We start from the raw sequence: 20377 nt of genomic DNA, 5'->3' as shown, positions 1-20377 counted from the left end.
TTCCTCCTCACTTTCTGCCATCAAGGTTGTGTCACCTGCATATCTGAGGTTGTTGCTTTAGCACTTTGCTCTCTCGCCGTCGATTAATCCCAAGCAGAGCCATTTGCGCCCAGCTGCCTGGCCGTCGAAGCCACTCCAAAGGGCGCCGCAGGTGCGGCAGCGGGCCTAAGCGCCTCCTCCTCCCCGCGGGGCAAACCGAGGCGAACCCTCGGGCGGCCCAAGCGAGCCCCGCACGCGCGCGCGCGCACCGGCAGCTCTTGACACCTGTACGGCCGCGTTGCGCGCCTGCGTCCGCGCGCCGGGCTCCCCGCCCCTTCGCCGCTGCCGAGCGCAGGTCAGGAGAGGAGAAGGAGCGGGGGAGCGCCGCGTGCAGCTGCCTTCCCATTGGCCGCGGGCCGGAGTCCTTCTCCTGCCTTGCTCGGCTCTCCCGGGAGCGAGGACGTCGGCGGGGGCCGATTGTCGCCGCCTGCAGCCAGTGCGGCCGGTGAGTCGCCGGCGCGAGAGAAAGAGAGCGCTGCACGTCTGAGGAGGAGGAGAAAGAGGAGGGGCCGGTTTCTCTCTCTCGCTCTCGGGCTGCCCCAACCCGGGAAGAGGGTCGCTGCGCCAAAGGAGAACTCCTGGGCGCGCTCCTCCCCCTGCAGCTGCAGCCGCCGCCGCCGCCACAGCGTAGCGCGGCGAGGCGGAGGGCTTCCTTCCCTTTCTCCCTCCCTTCCTCCGCCGCTCCCTCCCCTCGGTTAGTTTAGCCGAGCTGCTGGCCGCTTCCCTCCTCCTCCGGCGCCGCTGCGTGTGGGGGAGAGGAGGCCTCGTGCGAGCACCGAGGAGGGGAAAGGGTCCCCTCTCACCGGGAAGCAACCTGGGCAGGCCGGCGCTCGCCGCCTCCCGAGATGGATGTGGTCTCCTCTGAGGCAGGCGCCTTTTAAACCGTGTAGTAGCAGCAGCTGCGGAGGCTCCTCCCGGTAGCACGTCCTAGTTGACCGGGTAACGGAGGGGGAGTCGCTGAGGAATGTGGCGCCCGGGCGGCTCGGAGGCGCCTTCCTGAGGGGGAAATGGTGGCTGCGAGTCGCGCCGCTGCTCCGGCTTTCTCGGCCAGCGAAAGGTGAGGCGCGCTTGGGCGCTGTTGGCGGGGCTGCGCTTTGCTCTCTCGCCGGCGGAGGGGCTCGGTCCGGGAAACGAGCATTGGTTCTTCCCGCCGTCCCCCCCCCCCTCCCACAGGCCGGCGCGTTTCCCATTTTGCAGCTTTGGAGGAAGGGGGAAGACGAGGGAGAGACCTTCTCCTATCTGTGGACGGGAGGCCGGGGAAGGAACGGCGCCTTCCATTTGCCGTGAGGAGAATCTGCAGCGCAGCCCCAGAGGTTCCTGGAGAGCAAAGTTAAGCAGCCCAAGGCCGCGCGCGGGCTGATCCGCACGGCGATTCTGAAACCGGGATCGCCGCCGCCGCTGCTGGGGACATTTGGCGTTAAGCGGTGCGGGTTGGGTGCATGTTGCAGTGTGCGGATAACCACACCCCTCTTGCAAACGCAGGCGTTTTAATTAAACAACTGTCTTTCCCCCTTCCCCGTCCCCACCTCTGTTTCTTCAGGGATTGCAGCCGCAAAATGCTGGAGGATTTTACCAGGGATGTGATGAGCTGAAAAGCGGCGGCGGCCGAGAGTGTTGTTTTCCCGTCTGAGGAGTGGCAGCTATCATGACTGTCTTCAGGCAAGAGAACCTGGATGATCACTATGAGATCGGGGAGGAACTTGGAAGGTACCTTACTTGTTGGAAGGAAAAGTGCATGCCAGGTGTGGGCCTGTATCAGTAAGATTGTCCCCCGGTAAGGACCAGATAGTCTGTGGAGGAAGAGAAGCCAGCGGTTCTGTTGGAGGAAGCAGGAGAAATGAGCAGACTGTGTTGGATTGGAGTGTAAATTCATTTGCTGCTAATGCAGCCCAGTGAGCTGTTTATATGCCTTAGATTAAGGAATGCTCTGTGGTATATTTTAGAGCCTGTGTGCCTTATAAGAGTTAATATGTAAGCCAGAAGCAAAATGTGTTACACTTGGCATCGCTATTAGTGTTTCATAGAGAGGTGTCTCCTTGCATACATATATGTACTCAGATGACATTGCGTAGAAAGGTGATTCTAAGCTAAAGTGATTTTCTTCTGTATGTAAGGCTGGAGGATTGAAACATTACAGTTGATACTTGTATGTCTATTTTTATGTTGATTGCAAAAGTGGTTTGCATAGGCAGGTGGGTTTTGTATGCACACTAAGTTCTGATGATAACAGTAGTGAATTATTAGTGTATGTGGAAGAATGCAAACCAGTTTGCAATATTAATACTAGCATGCAATATTAATAATTTCTCCCGCTTCACCTTGGTTCTTTAAGTATGGGGGTGGCTGAATACAGATAATTTCTAGTATTTGTTTTCAATCCAGTGGAGATCGATCAGTTTCAAGGTATCAGAGTTCAATTATTCCATTCCAGTCAAATGTCAGATCAAGAGATTTATAGTCATTAAGCAGTGTAGATTTAACACGGTCTCCATAAAGCTTGTTAGTTGAATACTACAGAATGCTGTGTCTACGCCACAGCTTTGTGCTGGAAAACCCAGACCATTGACTAGAGATTATAGTTTGCTTTTGGTTTTAAATCTCCTAGCTTAATTGCTAAATGAAGTGTGTGCTTTTTACTGTGTGTTGTGTTTGCTGCTTGCATTTTATCTTTTAAGGTATTGCTAATTTTTAAATTTAAAAACTAGGTGAACTATTGGTGCTTTGCAGTATAGCACTCTGCAGTACGCTAAGGGTAGGATTTACCTAACAAACTCTGTAAGCAGAGGCGTTGCACAATAAGGCTTTTTCCCTGAACCCCCAAAATGGTTGGGTGAACCGCCAGAGTAGAAATGGCAGGGTTCTCTAGCAAGCAAATACACTTGCACAGATAGGGTGAAATTTAACTTCACACTATGGTGAATCTTCTAAGTGTTTTATTATTCTTAACTACCATCACAACAACTCTGTGGGGAAGATTAAGTTGAGCCACTGACCTCCATACCATGATTTGGTGTGGGTCTGCAAACAATAGTTTAGAGATTAGCACTAACCATGGTGTACCAGTTTGGACATCATGGCAAGCTATGGTTAGCAAAAAGTAGTAAGTGGATGGGAGGGAACTTGGATGCAAAGAGAGAACATGCATTTAAACCTATAGAGATGCTCCTATTCACCAGACTCTTGTTTGGCATTACATCTAAACTGAGCTAGTGGCTTGACCAAAGTCTATACTGTGAGCCTGCTCTGTGGATGAAGGGGCTCTCACACTTGGAAAAAAAGCATTCGTGTTGTCTTCCATCTTGATTTTTGTGCTTGCTTAAATGAGTTTACTTTTACCAGTGATGTGTGTATCATACAAAATTGTTATACAAAAACAGAAATCTGATGCTGCAGCCTTTTATTTCAATGGTGTAAACTCGGTTTTTGGGGGGGGAGGGGAGACGGGGAACAGTGTCCCTTCAATTATTGTGAATTGAATGTGTACTATTTAGTGTATAAAAGCTAAATTCCGTACCTCGACATGTTATGTGGGAATCCATTTCTCCCTAAAATGTACAGTAAAACAGTTGATCGCTTTTAATTCAGTGACCTTTAAATTTGTTTCTGGCAATCGTCATACAGTGGCTGATGGGAAAACAAAAGTGGTGCTCCCATAATTCAGCTTAAATTTAAGCATGGATGTTCTCCCATTTTACTAAGGGCAGTGCTTCTTTTTGTGCAGATTGCATCAGTACTGATGATTCCCAAGTACCATCTTAACAGGTAGTCACTAACAGTGCAAGCCTGTGCATGTCTGCTTGGAAGTGAGCCCCACTGAGCTCAGTGGGACTTGTTCCCAGTAAGTGAATAAAGAAATGCATCCTTCAACAGAATACTGATCAGAACTAATTGGGACGATTGTAGCATGTGCAATGTCACGGCATTTGGGACTTTTTAATATAGAGAAAAGGCGAGTTGGAGGTGGCATGATGGAAGCATACAAAATTATGCATGGCATGGAGAAAGTGGACAGAAATGTTTTGTTGGAAGCTTCAGGACAGACAAACATAGCTGTCAAGTGTCCCTTATTTGGCGGGACAGTCCCTTATTCCAGCGCCATGTCCCACTGCTGTCCCTTATTAATGATGTCTCTTAAATAAGCTACTGAAGGTAATGGGGCCCTTTCTATATCCAGCTTGCTTTGTCAACAACAAATTGTTGCTGTTTTTTTGTGTTGAATATATGCTATATGGTAATTTATGGACCTAATAGGTATCTAAAGCCATTTGCACGCAACAAAATATGTATTTTATCAAAGTAATTGTTGATCCCTTATTTTGGCTGCTGATCCCTTATTTTCAAGGCTGCTGGTCTCTTATTTTCAAATCTGTAAGTTGACAGCTATGCAGATAAAGTACTTCTTAATGCAGTGCGTAGTTAACTAGGAAGCTCTGCTGTTGCGGGAGGTGGTGATGGCCATCAACTTGGATGCCTGTAAATGAACCTTGGTCAAATACATAGAGGACAAACCTTTCAGGGGCTACTAGCCACGATAGCAATGTTGTGCCTCTGCAGGTGGAGGAAGTATGTTTCCGAATCAGGCAAACTCCGATTTGTACAGAGGTTATGTTCTGGGTCAGGGGCCCCTGATTCACAAGAAGCTCCTCTTTTGCCACACACGAGTCAGCTGGCTCGATAGAGAGGTCAGCTGCCAACCTGGCACCCAGCAATCTCCACGTAGTCGCAGTTGGATCTGCCTCAGTAGCAAAACATGCCTGGTGCTTGGGGAATTTCAAACACTGGGTGCTACCAAAGCAAAATAAAAATAATGCACCATGGAGAAAATACGTAGTGTAGCAAATAAGTTGCAAATGATTTCTAGTTAAGTTGGAATCTAGCATGTTCATTTGTGTGCTGTTTTAGAAAGCTCTCTGAACTGGATTATCTTAATTAAGGGATTAAGTTGCAGCTCTATACTGAGTCAAATCACTGGACCATCAGATCCAATGTAGCCTATTCTGACTAGCAGAAGACCTCAAAGGTATGTGAGATCCTTTAACTCAGGATGCTTGTAACTGAGAAGTAGGTACCCTATCTCTTTTTTTAAATCAATAAACAGAGTGATAGGAGATTTGAACCTACAGCCATATAGGCAAAGGCTGCAACATAAATTACCTGTTTTAAACCAGCGAGACAGAGTGTCCTGAATACTTGCCATATGGACTGGAAGCCACTTCACACAAATGCCTTGCTTTGTGGAGCTGTACTCAAGTAATTACCCAAATGTTTTCACATGTGGGCGGCAGTAACTATGAATCAGGCCTTATATTTGTCACCTTGAGAGTAGTTCTATCAAAATCAATGAGATGCCCGGTTAAAAATATTTGAGATTGGGATGTAAAATATCCACTAGTCACATTATCTCCATTAAAATACCAAACTTAAAACTAAGATAAGTACTCCCTTGCTTATCTTTTAAACAGATGTTTTAAGCAATCGGCTCATCATGCAATTTCAGAAGACCAAAGCAGATTTCGGTGGAAATGATTATGAAATGCAAGCAAATATAAGCCTGTTTCTGTTTAGTTCGCTTGCGGTTGCAAGCAGTGTGGCTGTGCATTTTAAATAAACAATTCTGCAGTTCTTTTATTATACTTTGTTGTTTCAAGGACTTTGTGTATGCGGTTGCCACAGTGCTGCATTCTTCTGAAACTTTTTTCATTGCTCCTGATCAAAACAGTTAAAACACTTAATCCTCATGAAGGTGGCTTAGTTTTACAAAGACCTGCCCTGCACCTAGGAAAAAACACACGTTAAAAAACCGAAAAGTTGAGTGAAACTGCAGGAGTGCTGGTCAAGTCGTTCATGATATGTTAAATGAGCTAAATGTGTGGAAGGCATCTATAAAAATGTTCCCATTGTGGAACTGGAGCAAGCCTGACTCACAACTCATGCAGCTTTGCCTCTCTTACTGTCTCTCATGCATACAGACAAGTCTCATACAACTGCACATTTAATGCGCAGGTTCCTTCTCTCAATCTCTGAATACAGTTGCTGCAGGCAAATGGAAACACAGTTGCCAATGAAACTTGTTTGACAGTTTTTCAGAGGTATTTCACTGGTCATTGCTGCAAACACTGTGTTCAGCTAAATGCACATAAGTACCGTATTTTTTGCTCTATAAGACTCACTTTTTCCCTCCTAAAAAGTAAGGGGAAATGTGTGTGCGTCTTATGGAGCGAATGCAGGCTGTGCAGCTATCCTAGAAACCAGAACAACAAGAGGGATTGCTGCTTTCACTGCGCAGCGATCCCTCTTGCTGTTCTGGCTTCTGAGATTCAGAATATTTTTTTTTCTTGTTTTCCTCCTCCAAAAACTAGGTGTGTCTTGTGATCTGGTGCATCTTATAGAGCGAAAAATACGGTAACTTAAGGAGGCAGACTGAATACTAAGGCAGAGGTGGGGCCTGAACTCCAATGCCTTGCCCCCACGACAGCTTAAATTAGGTGCTAGAAAGTTTACAGAATCACAGAATTGAAAGTGACCATGAGATCATTTAATTTAGCCCCCTGCCCTGCAGGAAACTTAAACCCAACATGGAACTCAAACCCACTACCCACTGAGCACAGTTGTATCCATTTTGCAGAAGGCAGATGGCAGGATCCTGCCCCTAAATAGATTTGTTTGATTTAATATCTCCAATTACTATTCCATCCCAATTGCACTTCATTAGTTTTTCCTCTTGGCTTTCTCCCTCCCCAAAAGAAACGATCCCTCTCCGCTCTGCCTCTCTGGAAGGCAACATTGAGAGTCTCTTGCAACATTGCCTCACAAATGTGAGAGGCACGCATGGAAGGCAAGGGAGGGAAATGAAGTGAGAGCTGCTTCTTGGGTCTGAGTTCCCTCCCTCACTTCTTGGCCTGGGTTGCTGAGTTCCTGCCAAGGCAGACCTTCGATTCTTTCCCCTCCGTACTTCGGAAATCGTTGCTTTTGCTTTGCTGGAGCTGGTGGTGCAAGTCAGCAACTGGGATGCCTTTGGATCGTGCCCTCGCACACCTACCTAGGAATTTTATTTACTTTATTAGGTACCACCAGTGTTTCTTTTTCCTAGGAAAAAAAGGTGCCAGTTCTGCACTTTTGAGTACCACCGGGGGGGGGGGGAATCAGAGTATACTTTAGTCCAGAAAGAGTTCAGAAACTCCCAATGATTTCATTGAAGTGTCTAGTTGAAAGTTGTTAGCACTTTAAAAAATCTTATCTTTGATGGAATGTACACCCATATTTGAGTCCCTATCCAGGAATTGGATGTTATCTCACAGAGCAAATACTTAGTAGCTACAACTATTTGAGTCCTACTTTGGTATGTTGTATAGAGTAAGTAACCATGGAACTTTCAACTTTGTTGGAATAAACACTCATAGCAGTGCACCTTTCAGTTGGCTCTTGGCTTCAGCTGTTCTGTGTGTTTTAATACAGTGAGTGGTAAATAAGAGGCTTACGAAATAAGATTGTGTTTGAAGTGCTTATATTAAGCTAAACGCTTGGTGAAATTGCAGGCCCACAGCCTGATGCATGCAGATCCATTCTAATATGTTTGGAGATGCCTTTTAAAAAAGAAGGAATATACTATGCAGACTAGCTAGGTAACAGAGTTGTGCAACGACCCTTCCTCTAGTAACATCCTGTTATATTTACTTTAGGGGGTGAGAGCTTTGCTATTCAATACAACTTTTGCTGCCTTGACACTGGTTGCATTTGGACATCACAGTAAGCTATGGTTCACTGTGATGGGAATGAGCCATAGCAAGCCTTTGGGTGCAAGGCAGAGATCTAAGGCATTAGCTTCCATTTTTGACTAACCACATTAAAGGATTACCGTATTTTTTGCTCTATAAGACTCACTTTTTCCCTCCTAAAAAGTAAGGGGAAATGTGTGTGCGTCTTATGGAGCGAATGCAGGCTGCACAGCTATCCGAGAAGCCAGAACAGCAAAAGGGATTGCTGCTTTCGCTGCGCAGCGATCCCTCTTGCTGTTCTGGCTTCTGAGATTCAGAATATTTTTTTTCTTGTTTTCCTCCAAAAACTACGTGTGTCTTGTGTTCTGGTGCGTTTTATAGAGCGAAAAATACGGTATATATGAACCCTAAACTCTGGCTAGCAGCAATTATGGTTTGCTCAAAACAATCCAGCTTCAAAAACCACAGTTTGTTTCAAACAAACTATAGTTAAGATTAACCAGAGTTTGTCAAGGTTTGGACATGCTAAATTCTAAAGCTTCCTAACTTCTTCTAGTAGTGGCATTGGAGAGACTGAGGGAGTGTATGAGATGAAGATCATCAGGTTTTATCCTTGAGCTCAAATGCAACCACTGACTCAAATCAACCTACCTGTGGTATGGGTTCACCAAATTAACAAAATATGATTTGCAAATCAGAATCTAGGTTTTGAAGTGGGTTTGCATACTAAGTTTAGCAATATGAATTGTCATCTTTTAAAATCTACAAGTATTCTAATAAAAATAATTTCTTATTGCAACTCACCATAATTAATGAATCCCTTTATCAAACAGCCTGGGGTGGCTATCAAGTAGTAAATTCATGAGAAATAGAAGAAGGGAAGAAAGCCAACAAAAAACCATGAAATAACAGCAGCACCAGCAATCAGTGAACAGATGCTATTAAACCGGCAGGGCCACTTCCACTTTGACTCAAAGACCTGCAAAAATAAATGAGTCTTAAGCTGTCTCCTAAATCAAAACGGTACTGGGACTGGATAGCTCAAAGCTGAGAGGGAAATCCATAACTAGAGTGGTGCCATGGAGAAAACATGTTAGATACAGATTTGTAAACCTTTGAATCTGTTTGAATATAACATTTCAACCATACTTAGGCACAATTTATTGTGCCCCGCCCCCATCAAATGTGTTAGAAAAGCTTTTACAGCAGTTCTGTTTTTAAATGCCTGTCAAATAATAACGATAAATCATATCTCAGTTGATTTACAGCTGTGGACAACCCATATCTGCTACCCCAGCAACACTCAGCCCAAATTTCTGTATTGCCTGCCCTGTTACAGTACTTCACTGATGCTATTTTACCTGCCTTTTTATCACAGTGCCCTGTGCTCTGCCCATATTACTTAGAACATAAAAGGACAATTGATACAGTACTGGACCTGGGACTAAAGTAAAGGGAGGAACACAAAATAAATTTCTAGGGGCCACGTGAAAATTAAATGTCTCTCCCCATCTCAGTTCCATACTATTTGCTATACTGTATAGATTTTTCGAAACAGTAGACTAAACTGTGTCTGTAACTGTCTGTAATTAAAATACATTCTTGCTTTAAAAACCTTAACATTATCTTGGCAAACTTGTGTTTCCAGTTCTTTGTTTGCCAAGATGCATTGGGGGGAGGGGGGACGGCAGAGATGGCATTTGTAGGAAAAAAGCAGTGGGCATGCAGGAGATAAGGCTGCTTAAAACCCATGTCTGGCATTCCTCCCCTACAACTCTTCTGCCTCCCCACCAAAAGTTGGGCTGGCTTCCAGTTTCAGCAGTTGGCTGAGAAAAATGATTTAAAAACAGGCTTGAGGTTGGGTGGATTGATTTTTAAATCAGTGATGTTAAATCATCTAGGGAAAAGGCTGCTTTTCAGCTTGATTGACACACTCAGAGCCATTTATTTTAACCTCCATTGCACTGCTTTTGCAGGATACAGATCCTTCTGTAACTCTGCAGGTGGCGAGATTTCTGAATGCGGTTATCTCACACTCAAAAACCACCAAAAAACAACAACAACATCAAAACTAATTGGACTGTTATGATGAGAGTGCATGTCGGAGTTCGTCTTTAGTTTTCCTTTTCTGTGATCCGTCCCTTGGAGCTCTCCTGGCCCCAAGCCGTCACTTGGCTCTGCTCAATGACCCACCCTTGCATCGTGGTGTTCACCTTCTGTTGTCGGATATATTTGTTTTTATGTCCCTGTGTTTTTATGTTTGTACATATTTTATGGGCTAATAGCCGTAAATAAATAAATAAATAAATAAATAACCTCCATTCCCACTCTTCTACTCTCCAGATGAACAATGAGCTGCCTTGCCTTGCAGAATATTTAGAGGAGGATTGCAAAGAAGCTTTGAAGCACACTGAAATCAAAGTTGAAATCGTGCATGTGTTTTCCTGGGAGTAAATCCTATGGAACATGTAGGACTTGCTTCTGAGCACTCGTATATAGGGTTTTGCTAGTCATACTAAGTGTGGGAGTGGGAGTTATACTTGAGGAGGGGTAGATGTCGTACCTAGGCATTGTAGTTGTAGAATTCCTGTTTGATTGGGACTTGTAGGTGAGCCCAGAAACTACTCAGGCATTTTTATCAATCCCCGTCCCCCTGATCGTCCCCTCATGGGGATGGTGCCAGGGAGAACACTACCTCCATCACATCACAGTTCTTGCAGCCCTTCATATGTTGGAGGCTGAGTTAGCATAAGAAGCATCTAGCCGCATTGGCACCAGGGCTCGTCTAGCATTCTGTTCTTGCAGTGGCCAACCACATATATGTGGAAAGCTCATAAGCAGGACCCAAGCACAGTGGCTCTCTCTTGACCCGTGATACTCGGAGGCAAACTGCCTCCAACAGTGGAGGTAGAACATAGCACTGTGGGTAGTAGCTGTGGATAGCCTTATCCTTTATGAATTTGTCCAATCCTCTTTTAAAGCCATTTATGGGCCCATCCACATTTCCACTTGATTTCTTAATATTGTTACCTGTTCAGCAAGGAGAGATCTCGTCGATACACCTGTACAGTGTGCTAGTTCTGGTGCTAGATTCCTTTATACTATGTTACCTTTTGGGACTCATTAGGAACGAGATGATGGAAACAGTCATGAACATCATGATAAACTATAGTTAAAGATTTATTGTTCTAGGAAGAATCAGATCAGAACACTCAGTTTAGTGTTGTGTCCAAGACAAAGAGTTTGGTTTGTTTCACTCAGAAAAAAGTCACAAGGTATAGCCTAGGCTTTTCTTGGCTTCCTAATCGTAGCTTGTATGAACAAAACAATCTATAGAAACAAACCCTGGTTACAATCTAATACTAAGCCCAAGGGCCATGGTTTCTTTCTCCCCAGCACTGGCAAGGAGGTAGTGGACATGACTAGGTCATGCACAGTAAATAACTATGGTTTACTGTGACACCTGAAAGTTAATGGCAGGTAGAGGGTCTGCCAAACTGCCAGGCAGAAACACTTGTAAAAGCAACTGCATTCCTAGTTCTAAACACCAGGTTGCTGAAAGGACTATTATGTACTCTGTTTGTCTAAAATAGACCTGGATTTCAAAAATTGGGTTTTTTCACATTAAAAATTAATCGTGCATAAGGCCCAGTTTACATGCACCTGCTGCAGCAGTAATACGTTTGAATAGTATGAATTCATGGACAGGGTATGAATTATCCAACTGATAATTGATCCATACTACTACTACAAGTGTTAATAAATGGGACCTAATCATGATATGGAATGAGGGTGACGCTGTGGTTTAAACCACTGATCCTAGGGCTTGCCAATTGGAAGGCTGGCAGTTCGAGTCCCTGCGACGGGGTGGGCGCCCGTTGCTCTGTCCCAGCTCCTGCCAACCTAGCAGTTTGAAAGCATGTCAAAGTGCAAGTAGATAAACAGGTACCACTCTGGTGGGAAGGTAAACACCGTTTCCGTGCAGTGCTCTGGTTTCGCCCAAAGTGGCTTAGTGATGCTGGCCACATGATCCGGAAAAACTGCGGACAAACGTTGGCTCCCTTGGCCAGTAAAGTGAGATGAGCGCCGCAACCCCAGAGTCGTTTGTGACTAGACTTAACTGTCAGGGGTCCCTTTACCTTTACCTTTACCTTTAACCATGATATGTTGTTGAAAAAATAGTTGTGTAGCAAAAAACAACAACCCAAAACCCCTTTTAACCATAACAGTGTTACTTGGCATTTGCTAGAGGAATAAATCTTGCTGTACTTGTTTCTTGTTTTCAGAAGAAAACAAGAAGATGCTGTAGCATCTTCTGAAACAAGTATTATAAGCTAGAGTTGCCTTGGGAATGTTGTGACATTTGTTCTGATTGTCCCCTATGGAAGGTTTGAGGGTGGGGGGAAGAAACGATCCACTTGTCTGTATGTGTGTTTTCATTTGGATTGGCAGTGCCACAAAGAAAATATGAACCATGTCCCAATGCTAGTTCTCAAGACAGTGTTTATGACTGAAGTGTGCAGTTAAGTGCTCGAGAGCTCTGAAACCATAAGAGTTTTGAATCTATTTAGTTCCCCTTCTTTTATTTTCCCTTAGTAAGGTAAAAAGGGGACTGGTACCTTCATGATCTCAAAACTCCTATTAGAGGTACTCAGTTATGTTGGCTCAATGTTCTACCCCACCCATTGTTTAACTCCCTTTTATTGCCATTTAGATTGTCTAACTGGCTGTGTTTTCTTAGTTTTGTTTGTTATATTCATGTTTGTTTGATGTGTTATACTGCACCATGTTGTGAAACTCTAATATTTTTTTTTATAAACCTCATAATCCTCATGAATTTGCCATCCCTCATAAATGAGCATGATTCACGGGTCCTCAAAACCATCTGCATCAAGATCCTACATCAATCTTCTTCCTACAAAAGTGTTGAGACTTACTACCCTACTCCCATGCCCTTGTACTGAAATGGAGATGTGTAGGAACCCCATGGTTTCTTTGATCTGAGGCACTGTGTACAGCCTGTGTTCCTTCATCTCATCCCTCACCCACCTCCTCTGCTTGCTGTGGCTGAAAGAAATCATATTCTACTCCACAATATGAAGGGTTTGATGAATCCACTAGTGAATGGACCAATGGATGCATTCTGCATCATGTCTCAGAACATCCTTATCTAGTCTCTAAGGCTGCAGTTCTAAGCCTGCTTACTTGGAAGTAAGCCTTATTGATAAATCATCATCATCATCATTCAGTAGCTAGAAAAATAGGCACATCAACCATATATGCACCCTGGAAATTTCTTTCTTTGATTTTAATAGCCACTAAAAAAAAATTACTGCATCCATGTTCAGAAAACATTAGCTATGAGGGATTGGCATATGACTGCTTGAGTACTGGTTTGTCAGTTCCTGGCGTACTGGGAAATCTTAAGTGTATTTTATTTTATATGTTCTAGGACAAAACTGTATCTGTTACTTACATAAAGTTTCAAAAGTTCTAATTATTATTTGCTGGAAGTCTTGTATAACTTCTGAGGACAGAATAAATCTTCTTTTGTCTCCATTCATGCATTCCTTGACCTTCATCTGTCTCAATTTAAAGAGCAGGCTTTGACCTAATTGCTTAGTTCCATGTGATCACAGTTGTTCCCTACATCTAATCAGCTAGGCCTCTAGCCATAAATTCTTTTTTTTTAAGTTGTGCTTTTTAGTTAGTGAATTAGCATCAGTGGGAGATCTAAGTTACAGCTGTTAGATTTCCCACCACTTTCTTTCATGTTTCCTATCATTGTTTGCCACAACGTTTTTTGGAGTGCACAGTATATCCTCTGATCAAATGCAGAGTAAATTGAGCAAATGAATTGACAGTTGTAGAGTAAAAGTAGATGAAACAGGCCTTGCAAACAATAATGGCTAAATAGATGTGCTTGGAGGAGGATGACTTCCTACTTATGCCTAAAATTCAGCTATCAGACAAGTATTTCTCCCCCATAACTGATATAAATAAATTTAATTTAGGAGACTTAAATCTAAAGAAAGAAGATTAAAATATTAGCTAGTATTCCTGGCAAGTAGTCCTCAGCTAAGTCCAGTAACTTCTCAACAGAGTTGGTTCATATACCGTGACAGGTTAGAAACCAAATTTGAGTGCAAATATAACTTGCTGTGCAAAGTTCTGTCCTTGTGCTATGTTGCCTTTCAGTTCACCTGCCTCTCAGCAGAGTTCTAGGACACTGTCCCAAATTCAGTAGATCTCCCATGTGTGACTGCTGGCAGAATGACTTTATTTGTGGCGTCACTTTGTAATTCGGCTGCTGCTATGGACTATGGAAGCTGTCTGTGGACAAACGCCGGCTCCCTCGGCCTATAGAGCGAGATGAGCGCGCAGCCCCAGAGTCGTATGCGACTGGACCTAACGGTCAGGGGTACCTTTACCTTTTATGGAGTTCAAAGGGGTGCGGGTTAAACCACTGAGCCTAGGACTTGCCGATCAGAAGGTTGGCAGTTCGAATCCCCGTGACGGGGTGAGCTCCCATTGCTCGGTCCCTGCTCCTGCCAACCTAGCAGTTTGAAAGCACTTCAAAGTGCAAGTAGATAAATAGGTGGGAAGGTAAACGGCGTTTTCATGCACTGCTCTGGTTTGCCAGAAGCGGCTTAGTCATGCTGCCCACATGACCCGGAAGCTGTACACCGGATCCCTCAGCCAGTAAAGCAAGATGAGCACCGCAACTCCAGGGTCATCCGCGACTGGACCTAACGGTCAAGGGTCCCTTTACCTTTACCAATGGAGTTCAAATAGTTGATTACTTGCCCGCTTAACAACATTCTCTCAGCTGTCTTCTCCAGCATCAATTTCCAAAGCATGACCATCCCTTCACACACACAAACACACATCTTTTTGTCCAAGACTAGTGCATACATTCTCCTGGGAAAATTTATTTCTGTTGTGATGGCTGTAACATGATCTATTCAGTGGACCCATATGTGTCCCCTACAATACCACCCTCAGCTCCAGCATAGCACGTCTGCTGTACTTTGGAACTGTATTCTCTTTTCTAGTATGAGTTGTCCTGTTTTTACAGTCTGTTCTCTAAAGTACCTGTGTTCAACCAGAGGTAATTCAGCAGTGCACTGATTCCTGATGGTGTTAAACAAGTGTCCACTTTGGGAATTGTACCTCAAGTTCAAATTTTGCATTCATAGCATTGAGCAGTACATGGAACCAATATAAAGTGCATGCCATTTACAATTCCATCCCTTTCCAGTTTGCAGAGGTCATTAATGACCTGCTTAGAGAACAATAACAATGAATTTTTTGCTTAAAAGAGAAAACTAATTCCATAAACAGATTATTGTAATGTGAATATAGTCGTCTGAATTGCAGAATTCCTATGGGTGTCTTAGAGATGTCAGTAACAGCAGCATATCAGCAGGGTGGTCAACGTCCACATACCCACATTTTCAAAGCACACAAAGATGCTGTATTTTCCTTGGGAATATATTGTGAATCGCTATGTATCCTTCTAGCTACAGTCTTATCCCAAGAACAGATACATTTAGGAATTTGGAAAATAACTTCAGTGTCTTCAGTAGCCTTGAAGCAACTGAGTTTATGGCTAGAATAAAATTACTACTAAGGTTGCTCTCTTTTAGTGCCTTTAACTGAGAAACAGGCATTAGGTATTAAATTTTACCATTCTCAAAGCTTGTTAGGAATATGGCTGCAAATTCTTTTTGTTATTTGTTGCTGCTGTTTCCATGCAAGGTAGCTGGATGATGCCTAATGCTGGAGTATTGTTTGTTTGTTTTTAAATATATTTTTATTAAAGATTTCCTGGTTTACAAAAGTATGTGCAATGTCTCTTCTTTTCAAGTTACGTTTTCTACAGATCAGTTTCATTTGTTGTGAGACATCAGTGTTACATTAGGAAGAAAAGGGAAAAGAGGTAGAGAATGGTGAGTGGGTGTTGTCGTTTTTAGTTGCATGCTTTAAGAATACAATACAAGCTTGTGGCCCCTTCCTATTTGATAACTAGGTAGGTATAATGCAAGTGCTAATGCTATTCTAGGCTGCATCAACAGAGGTATGGTGTCCAGATTAAGAGAAGTAAGGTAAAGGTAAAGGGACCCTTGACCATTAGGTCCAGTCGTGACCGACTCTGGGGTTGCAGCGCTCATCTCGCTTTATTGGCCAAGGGAGCCGGCGTACAGCTTCCGGGTCATGTGGCCAGCATGACTAAGCCGCTTCTGGCGAACCAGAGCAGCGCACGGAAACGCCATTTACCTTCCTGCTGGAGTGGTACCTATTTATCTACTTGCACTTTGACGTGCTTTTGAACTGCTAGGTTGGCAGGAGCAGGGACTGAGCAATGGGAGCTCACCCCATCACGGGGATTTGAACTGAAGACCTTCTGATTGGAAAGCCCTAGGCTCTGTGGTTTAACCCACAGCGCCACCCAAGCCCCATTAAGAGAAGTAATGCCACTCTATTCTGCCTTGATCAGACTACATCTGGAATACTGTGTCCAGTTATGGGCACCACAATTTTAGAAGGATGTTTACAAGTTGGAATGTGTGCAGCGGAGGGCAACTAAGACAATCAAGGGTCTGGAAACCAAGTCTTATGAGGAGCGGTTGAAGGAGCTGGTTATGTTTAGTGTGGTAAAGAGGAGACCCAGAGGAGATATTATAGCCATCTTCAAATATCTAAACGACTGTCGCATGGAAGATGGAGCAAGCTTGTTTTCTCCTGCTCTGGAGGGTAGGACATGAACCAGTGGCTTCAAATTACAAGAAAGGAGATTCCGACTAAACATCAAGAAGAACTTTCTGACATTGAGAACTTTTCGATAGTGGAACGGACTCCCTCTGAAGGTTGTGGACTCTCCTTCAATGGAGGTTATTAAGCAGAGGTTGGATGGCCATCTGTCCTGGATACTTTAGTTGAGATTCCTGCATTGCAGGGGGTTGGACTAGATGACCCTTTGGTCCCTTCCAAATATGATTCTAACCCTAACCTGAAATAAAAGTAATTATTTTACCAAGTAGGCTGCTTAGTTTTTCTACTTTGTGGGTTTAGACTTACTAAGTAAATAAATAACTGGAGATTCCTGCCACCACCACAGCATATGAGCACAACACACCAAGAGGAGTGACTGAATCTCCATAGGATGTTTCCTACCACCAAATATCAAACTCTCATTTCTCATCCTGGTTTGTTTTTCCTAACTAGGGTTTAAGCAGGTGTTTCCCAAACTTGGGTTGGGTCTCAAGTTGTTTTCAGACTACAGTTCCCATCATTCCTGACCCACTGGTCTTGCTAGCTGGGGGGGGGGGGTTGTAGACCAAAAACAACTGGAGACCCAAGTTTGGGAAACACTGGTTTAAACAGACAATAGTCTCTAATTTAAGACAGAACAGAGAGCTGTATAGGAAATAGAAGCTTCCAGTCTCCTGCTATGCTGAAGGTGAGGAAGAAGCACATGATCTCAGGTCTTTCTGTGTCTTGTTTGAAAAGCAGAAAACTATAGTTTTCTGACTTGAGCCTGGTTTAAGACTCAATTGAGCACCATGATCCCAATATTCCGAACAACAGTTTGAAGGACCGGGAATGGGCCACAGGCTTTCGCACTCTTCCATTTCCAAGTCAGTCCTGATTAATGCTAACCACAGTGTCCCCAATTAGTGCATTACGGCAAACCAAGAGAAATAAAGAAATTCAAACATTTTATATCAGTCTTCAAAACCATGGTTTGAAATAACAATGGTTCTAGGCTGACCAGTCATTTCATTGAATAAACTTATACAGGTTAAGGAGGTTTGATAATATTTGGAACACCAATGCCAACCATTCTACAAACATCAGGATTACTGACTATTCTAAAATTTCTGAAAAAAAGTAAAAGTGCTACTGTCTCCTTCCACTTCACAATAAATTGAACTGATCCCATTTGGATCAGCAGTTTAAAGATGTGATTTTATTGATGATGAGGGAAGAGAATTCCCTAAATTCATTCTTTTAAAGACTCCTGTATTTAATTTTCTGAGTGCTAAGGTGGCAGTTGGAAACCTTATCTCTGTAAAACTCTGCATATTTTTTTTCAAGTTCAGGACAGCTGTATACTGCTTATATTTAGCACACTGCTTTAGCAAAGCTCCAAATGCAGAATACAATAAAGCTGGATTATCAGTATTTGTGTGTTTAATCTTAAATTGAAATCTCAGGAGAAGAGAGAGACACAGATACGCTTATCTTCATTTCAAGCTTTCATCATCTCTCTCTCCCCCTCATTCTTAGTCAACTATGACTGCCTATTATTAGCTAGTAAATTTGCATGAAAGGAGTGATATTTTATACATAAGGTCACCAAGGGAGATACCCAACATCAGTCATACTTGGGAGGAAACCCACCGTAATCAAGTAAATTGATTTCCATTGGGTCTACAGTGGATATCACCTCAGATGGTTTTTTTTTTCCTATCGAGGTCCATTTCTGAGCTTAATCCATAAAATGCCATTCATTGCTGCATGCCACAAATGGAGAGAAGGGCTCCAAAAATCTGTCTGCAGGACAGACAGCTCCCAATGATTAACATAAGTAAGCAACGCAGTATGCTTCTGTTTAATCTATTATAATGAGATTCCAGCATGCTTGGAAGCCACACCACCTGACATGGCAACTGTTATCCAGGGAATAGGCTATTTCTGGTGATGATTTGATGGTGAGGGAAGACACACTGGATGTGCTGGGCAAGACACCTTTTTCTCATCTTGCATTTCAAGAAAAAGGCTGGAATGCCTCTGAAATGGAGCTGCAGCTTCTGCCTCCTCTCCTCCCTTCTGCAGTTGAAGAGAACGGAATGGGGTTTCTTCTTCTGTCTGCCTCCACCTCTTCCCCACTTGTCTTGGAACTAAGGGAGGCTGGTTTCCACTCCCTACTCTCTCCTCCTTGCTGTGATACCTTGGAGAGGAAGGAAAACAATCTGCTACGGCCCTCTCAGTGCTGGTATCATGTATGGAGGAGTGAGGAAAGGCATCAGAGTCACCAGAAGTCCTCCATGCGAAGGTTCCCTCTCTTGCCTACCAGCAGCTTTGGGCTCCATGCGATTATGCATATATACGCTGCCTCTGGAAAAGATCCCTTGCATGGGATGCGATTGCACTGTGTAAAAACCTTTTTTATGATTTTGAGCCCTCTTAAATGCACTTGCGTAAAAGATGCAATTGATATAATTGACTTAATGGTAAAAATATTTTTTCTAAAAGAAAAATAGTTTCTAGTAGTGTACTACTATTATCTTCTTGAACCTTATTATGGTTCCTTTTTATTCTGCCTTCTTGCAGAGTAGTTGATGTGTCATTTACTTGTCTCCCCTCCATTTGTAACAGAATAATAATTGATGAGCTTACTTGTTCTGTTTTGTATCTGTTGTAGAACTTTTATAATTCTTTACATTTAAGTAAAAAATATTAATTTACGTGTGTATGAATTAAATCAGTTAATTAAATTAAATATATTGTTGCTGACTTGCTTCAGAGTGAAAGTCCTGTTGCTTAAAGGAAATAACGTCGAGTTTATTTTCCATTTTATGCATTTAGTTGTCTTATCTGTCTCTCATTGTTGGTGTCAATACAACAGGGTAATTGCCGTGACTTCAAGTTGGAAGTCTTAATCCCTAAATAATACTTGCCTTATTTTCTTTTATTTATGCTCCTTGTATGTCCAGACTCTTATGTTCGATATTGTTTAGGGAGTTTTATTTTTTTGGGGGGTTGTTGTTGCTGTTATTGATATTAATTGTTTATTTTCTTTTTTAAAAAAATATTATGATTTATATGGGAATTTCAATTTGGTTGTGTATTTTTTCATGTTTTATTTATTGTTCGTGATTACTTTTGTAGCATTTAGAATTATGTATTTTTTACATGTTGTTAGCTGCCTTGAGCATGGTTTGAATTATGGAAATGCAGCATACAAATACAATTATGTATGTATGTCTATTAAAATAAATATAGGATGATTCAGAAATTTTTCTCCTTCTTTTATGCAAGCAATACTTTTAGTAGACATTAATTTCCCTTCCAGGATGCTTTATGCAAGTGTTGTTCTTAGGAATATTATTAACAGTAATGCATTGTAATTGTACACTGATAATTTGCTTTCTGGAAAAGCCACAGTCAAATTTGCTTTCACTCAGACTTGCTTTACATTTTTAGTTTGCTGTACCTTATGGTGAAAGCAAAAGTGAGTCTTGCTGTGCTTTTGTCTATTGCTTTGTATAATAGAGGCAAACAACGTATAATGAGATTAGGAAATGACCTATTAGGCAAGTAACCTATTTCTGTACATGAAGTCTACATGTTCATGAAGTCTAAAAGTTGCCTAAGTTTTTTAGTTAGTGCACACTGGGCTGCCTGTGTCGTGACTCCTGGGAGGACGTCTTGGCAGGGCTGGCCTGAAGGAGCTTGGGAGGTACCCATCAGGATGCTGGGGAGGGGCTGAGTAGTTGTCAGGAGAAAGCCCCACCTCAGAGACATTGGCCGTCCCAGGCACCAACTGGGGAGTGTCCAAATTAGCCCCTGTCTCACCTACTGCTAGCAATGCACTTCCATCCCAGGTAGGCACC

General features: G+C 43.0%; 1 protein-coding gene across 2 annotated transcripts in view; it reads left to right on the top strand.

Moving 5' to 3' along the window:
• The first annotated feature begins 238 nt into the window (after nt 1-238).
• Nucleotides 239-20377, top strand: part of DAPK1 (death associated protein kinase 1) — an 81016-nt gene continuing 60877 nt past the window's right edge. The window contains exons 1-2 of one of the 2 annotated variants that reach the window (XM_083576502.1): nt 239-484; nt 1580-1746. In XM_083576502.1, the coding sequence (XP_083432628.1) occupies nt 1685-1746 (62 nt within the window). In that variant the 5' untranslated portion in view covers nt 239-484; nt 1580-1684. Of the gene's footprint in view, nt 1097-1579; nt 1747-20377 lie in introns of both variants that reach the window. The other variant, XM_083576501.1, reaches the window with a different exon arrangement.

This window comes from Podarcis filfolensis (assembly GCF_964270895.1).
Source record: "Podarcis filfolensis genome assembly, chromosome: 11".
Classification (NCBI taxonomy): Eukaryota; Metazoa; Chordata; class Lepidosauria; order Squamata; family Lacertidae; genus Podarcis; species Podarcis filfolensis.
Note: the sequence above shows the minus strand (reverse complement) of the source record. Positions and strands in the feature narration are given on the sequence as shown.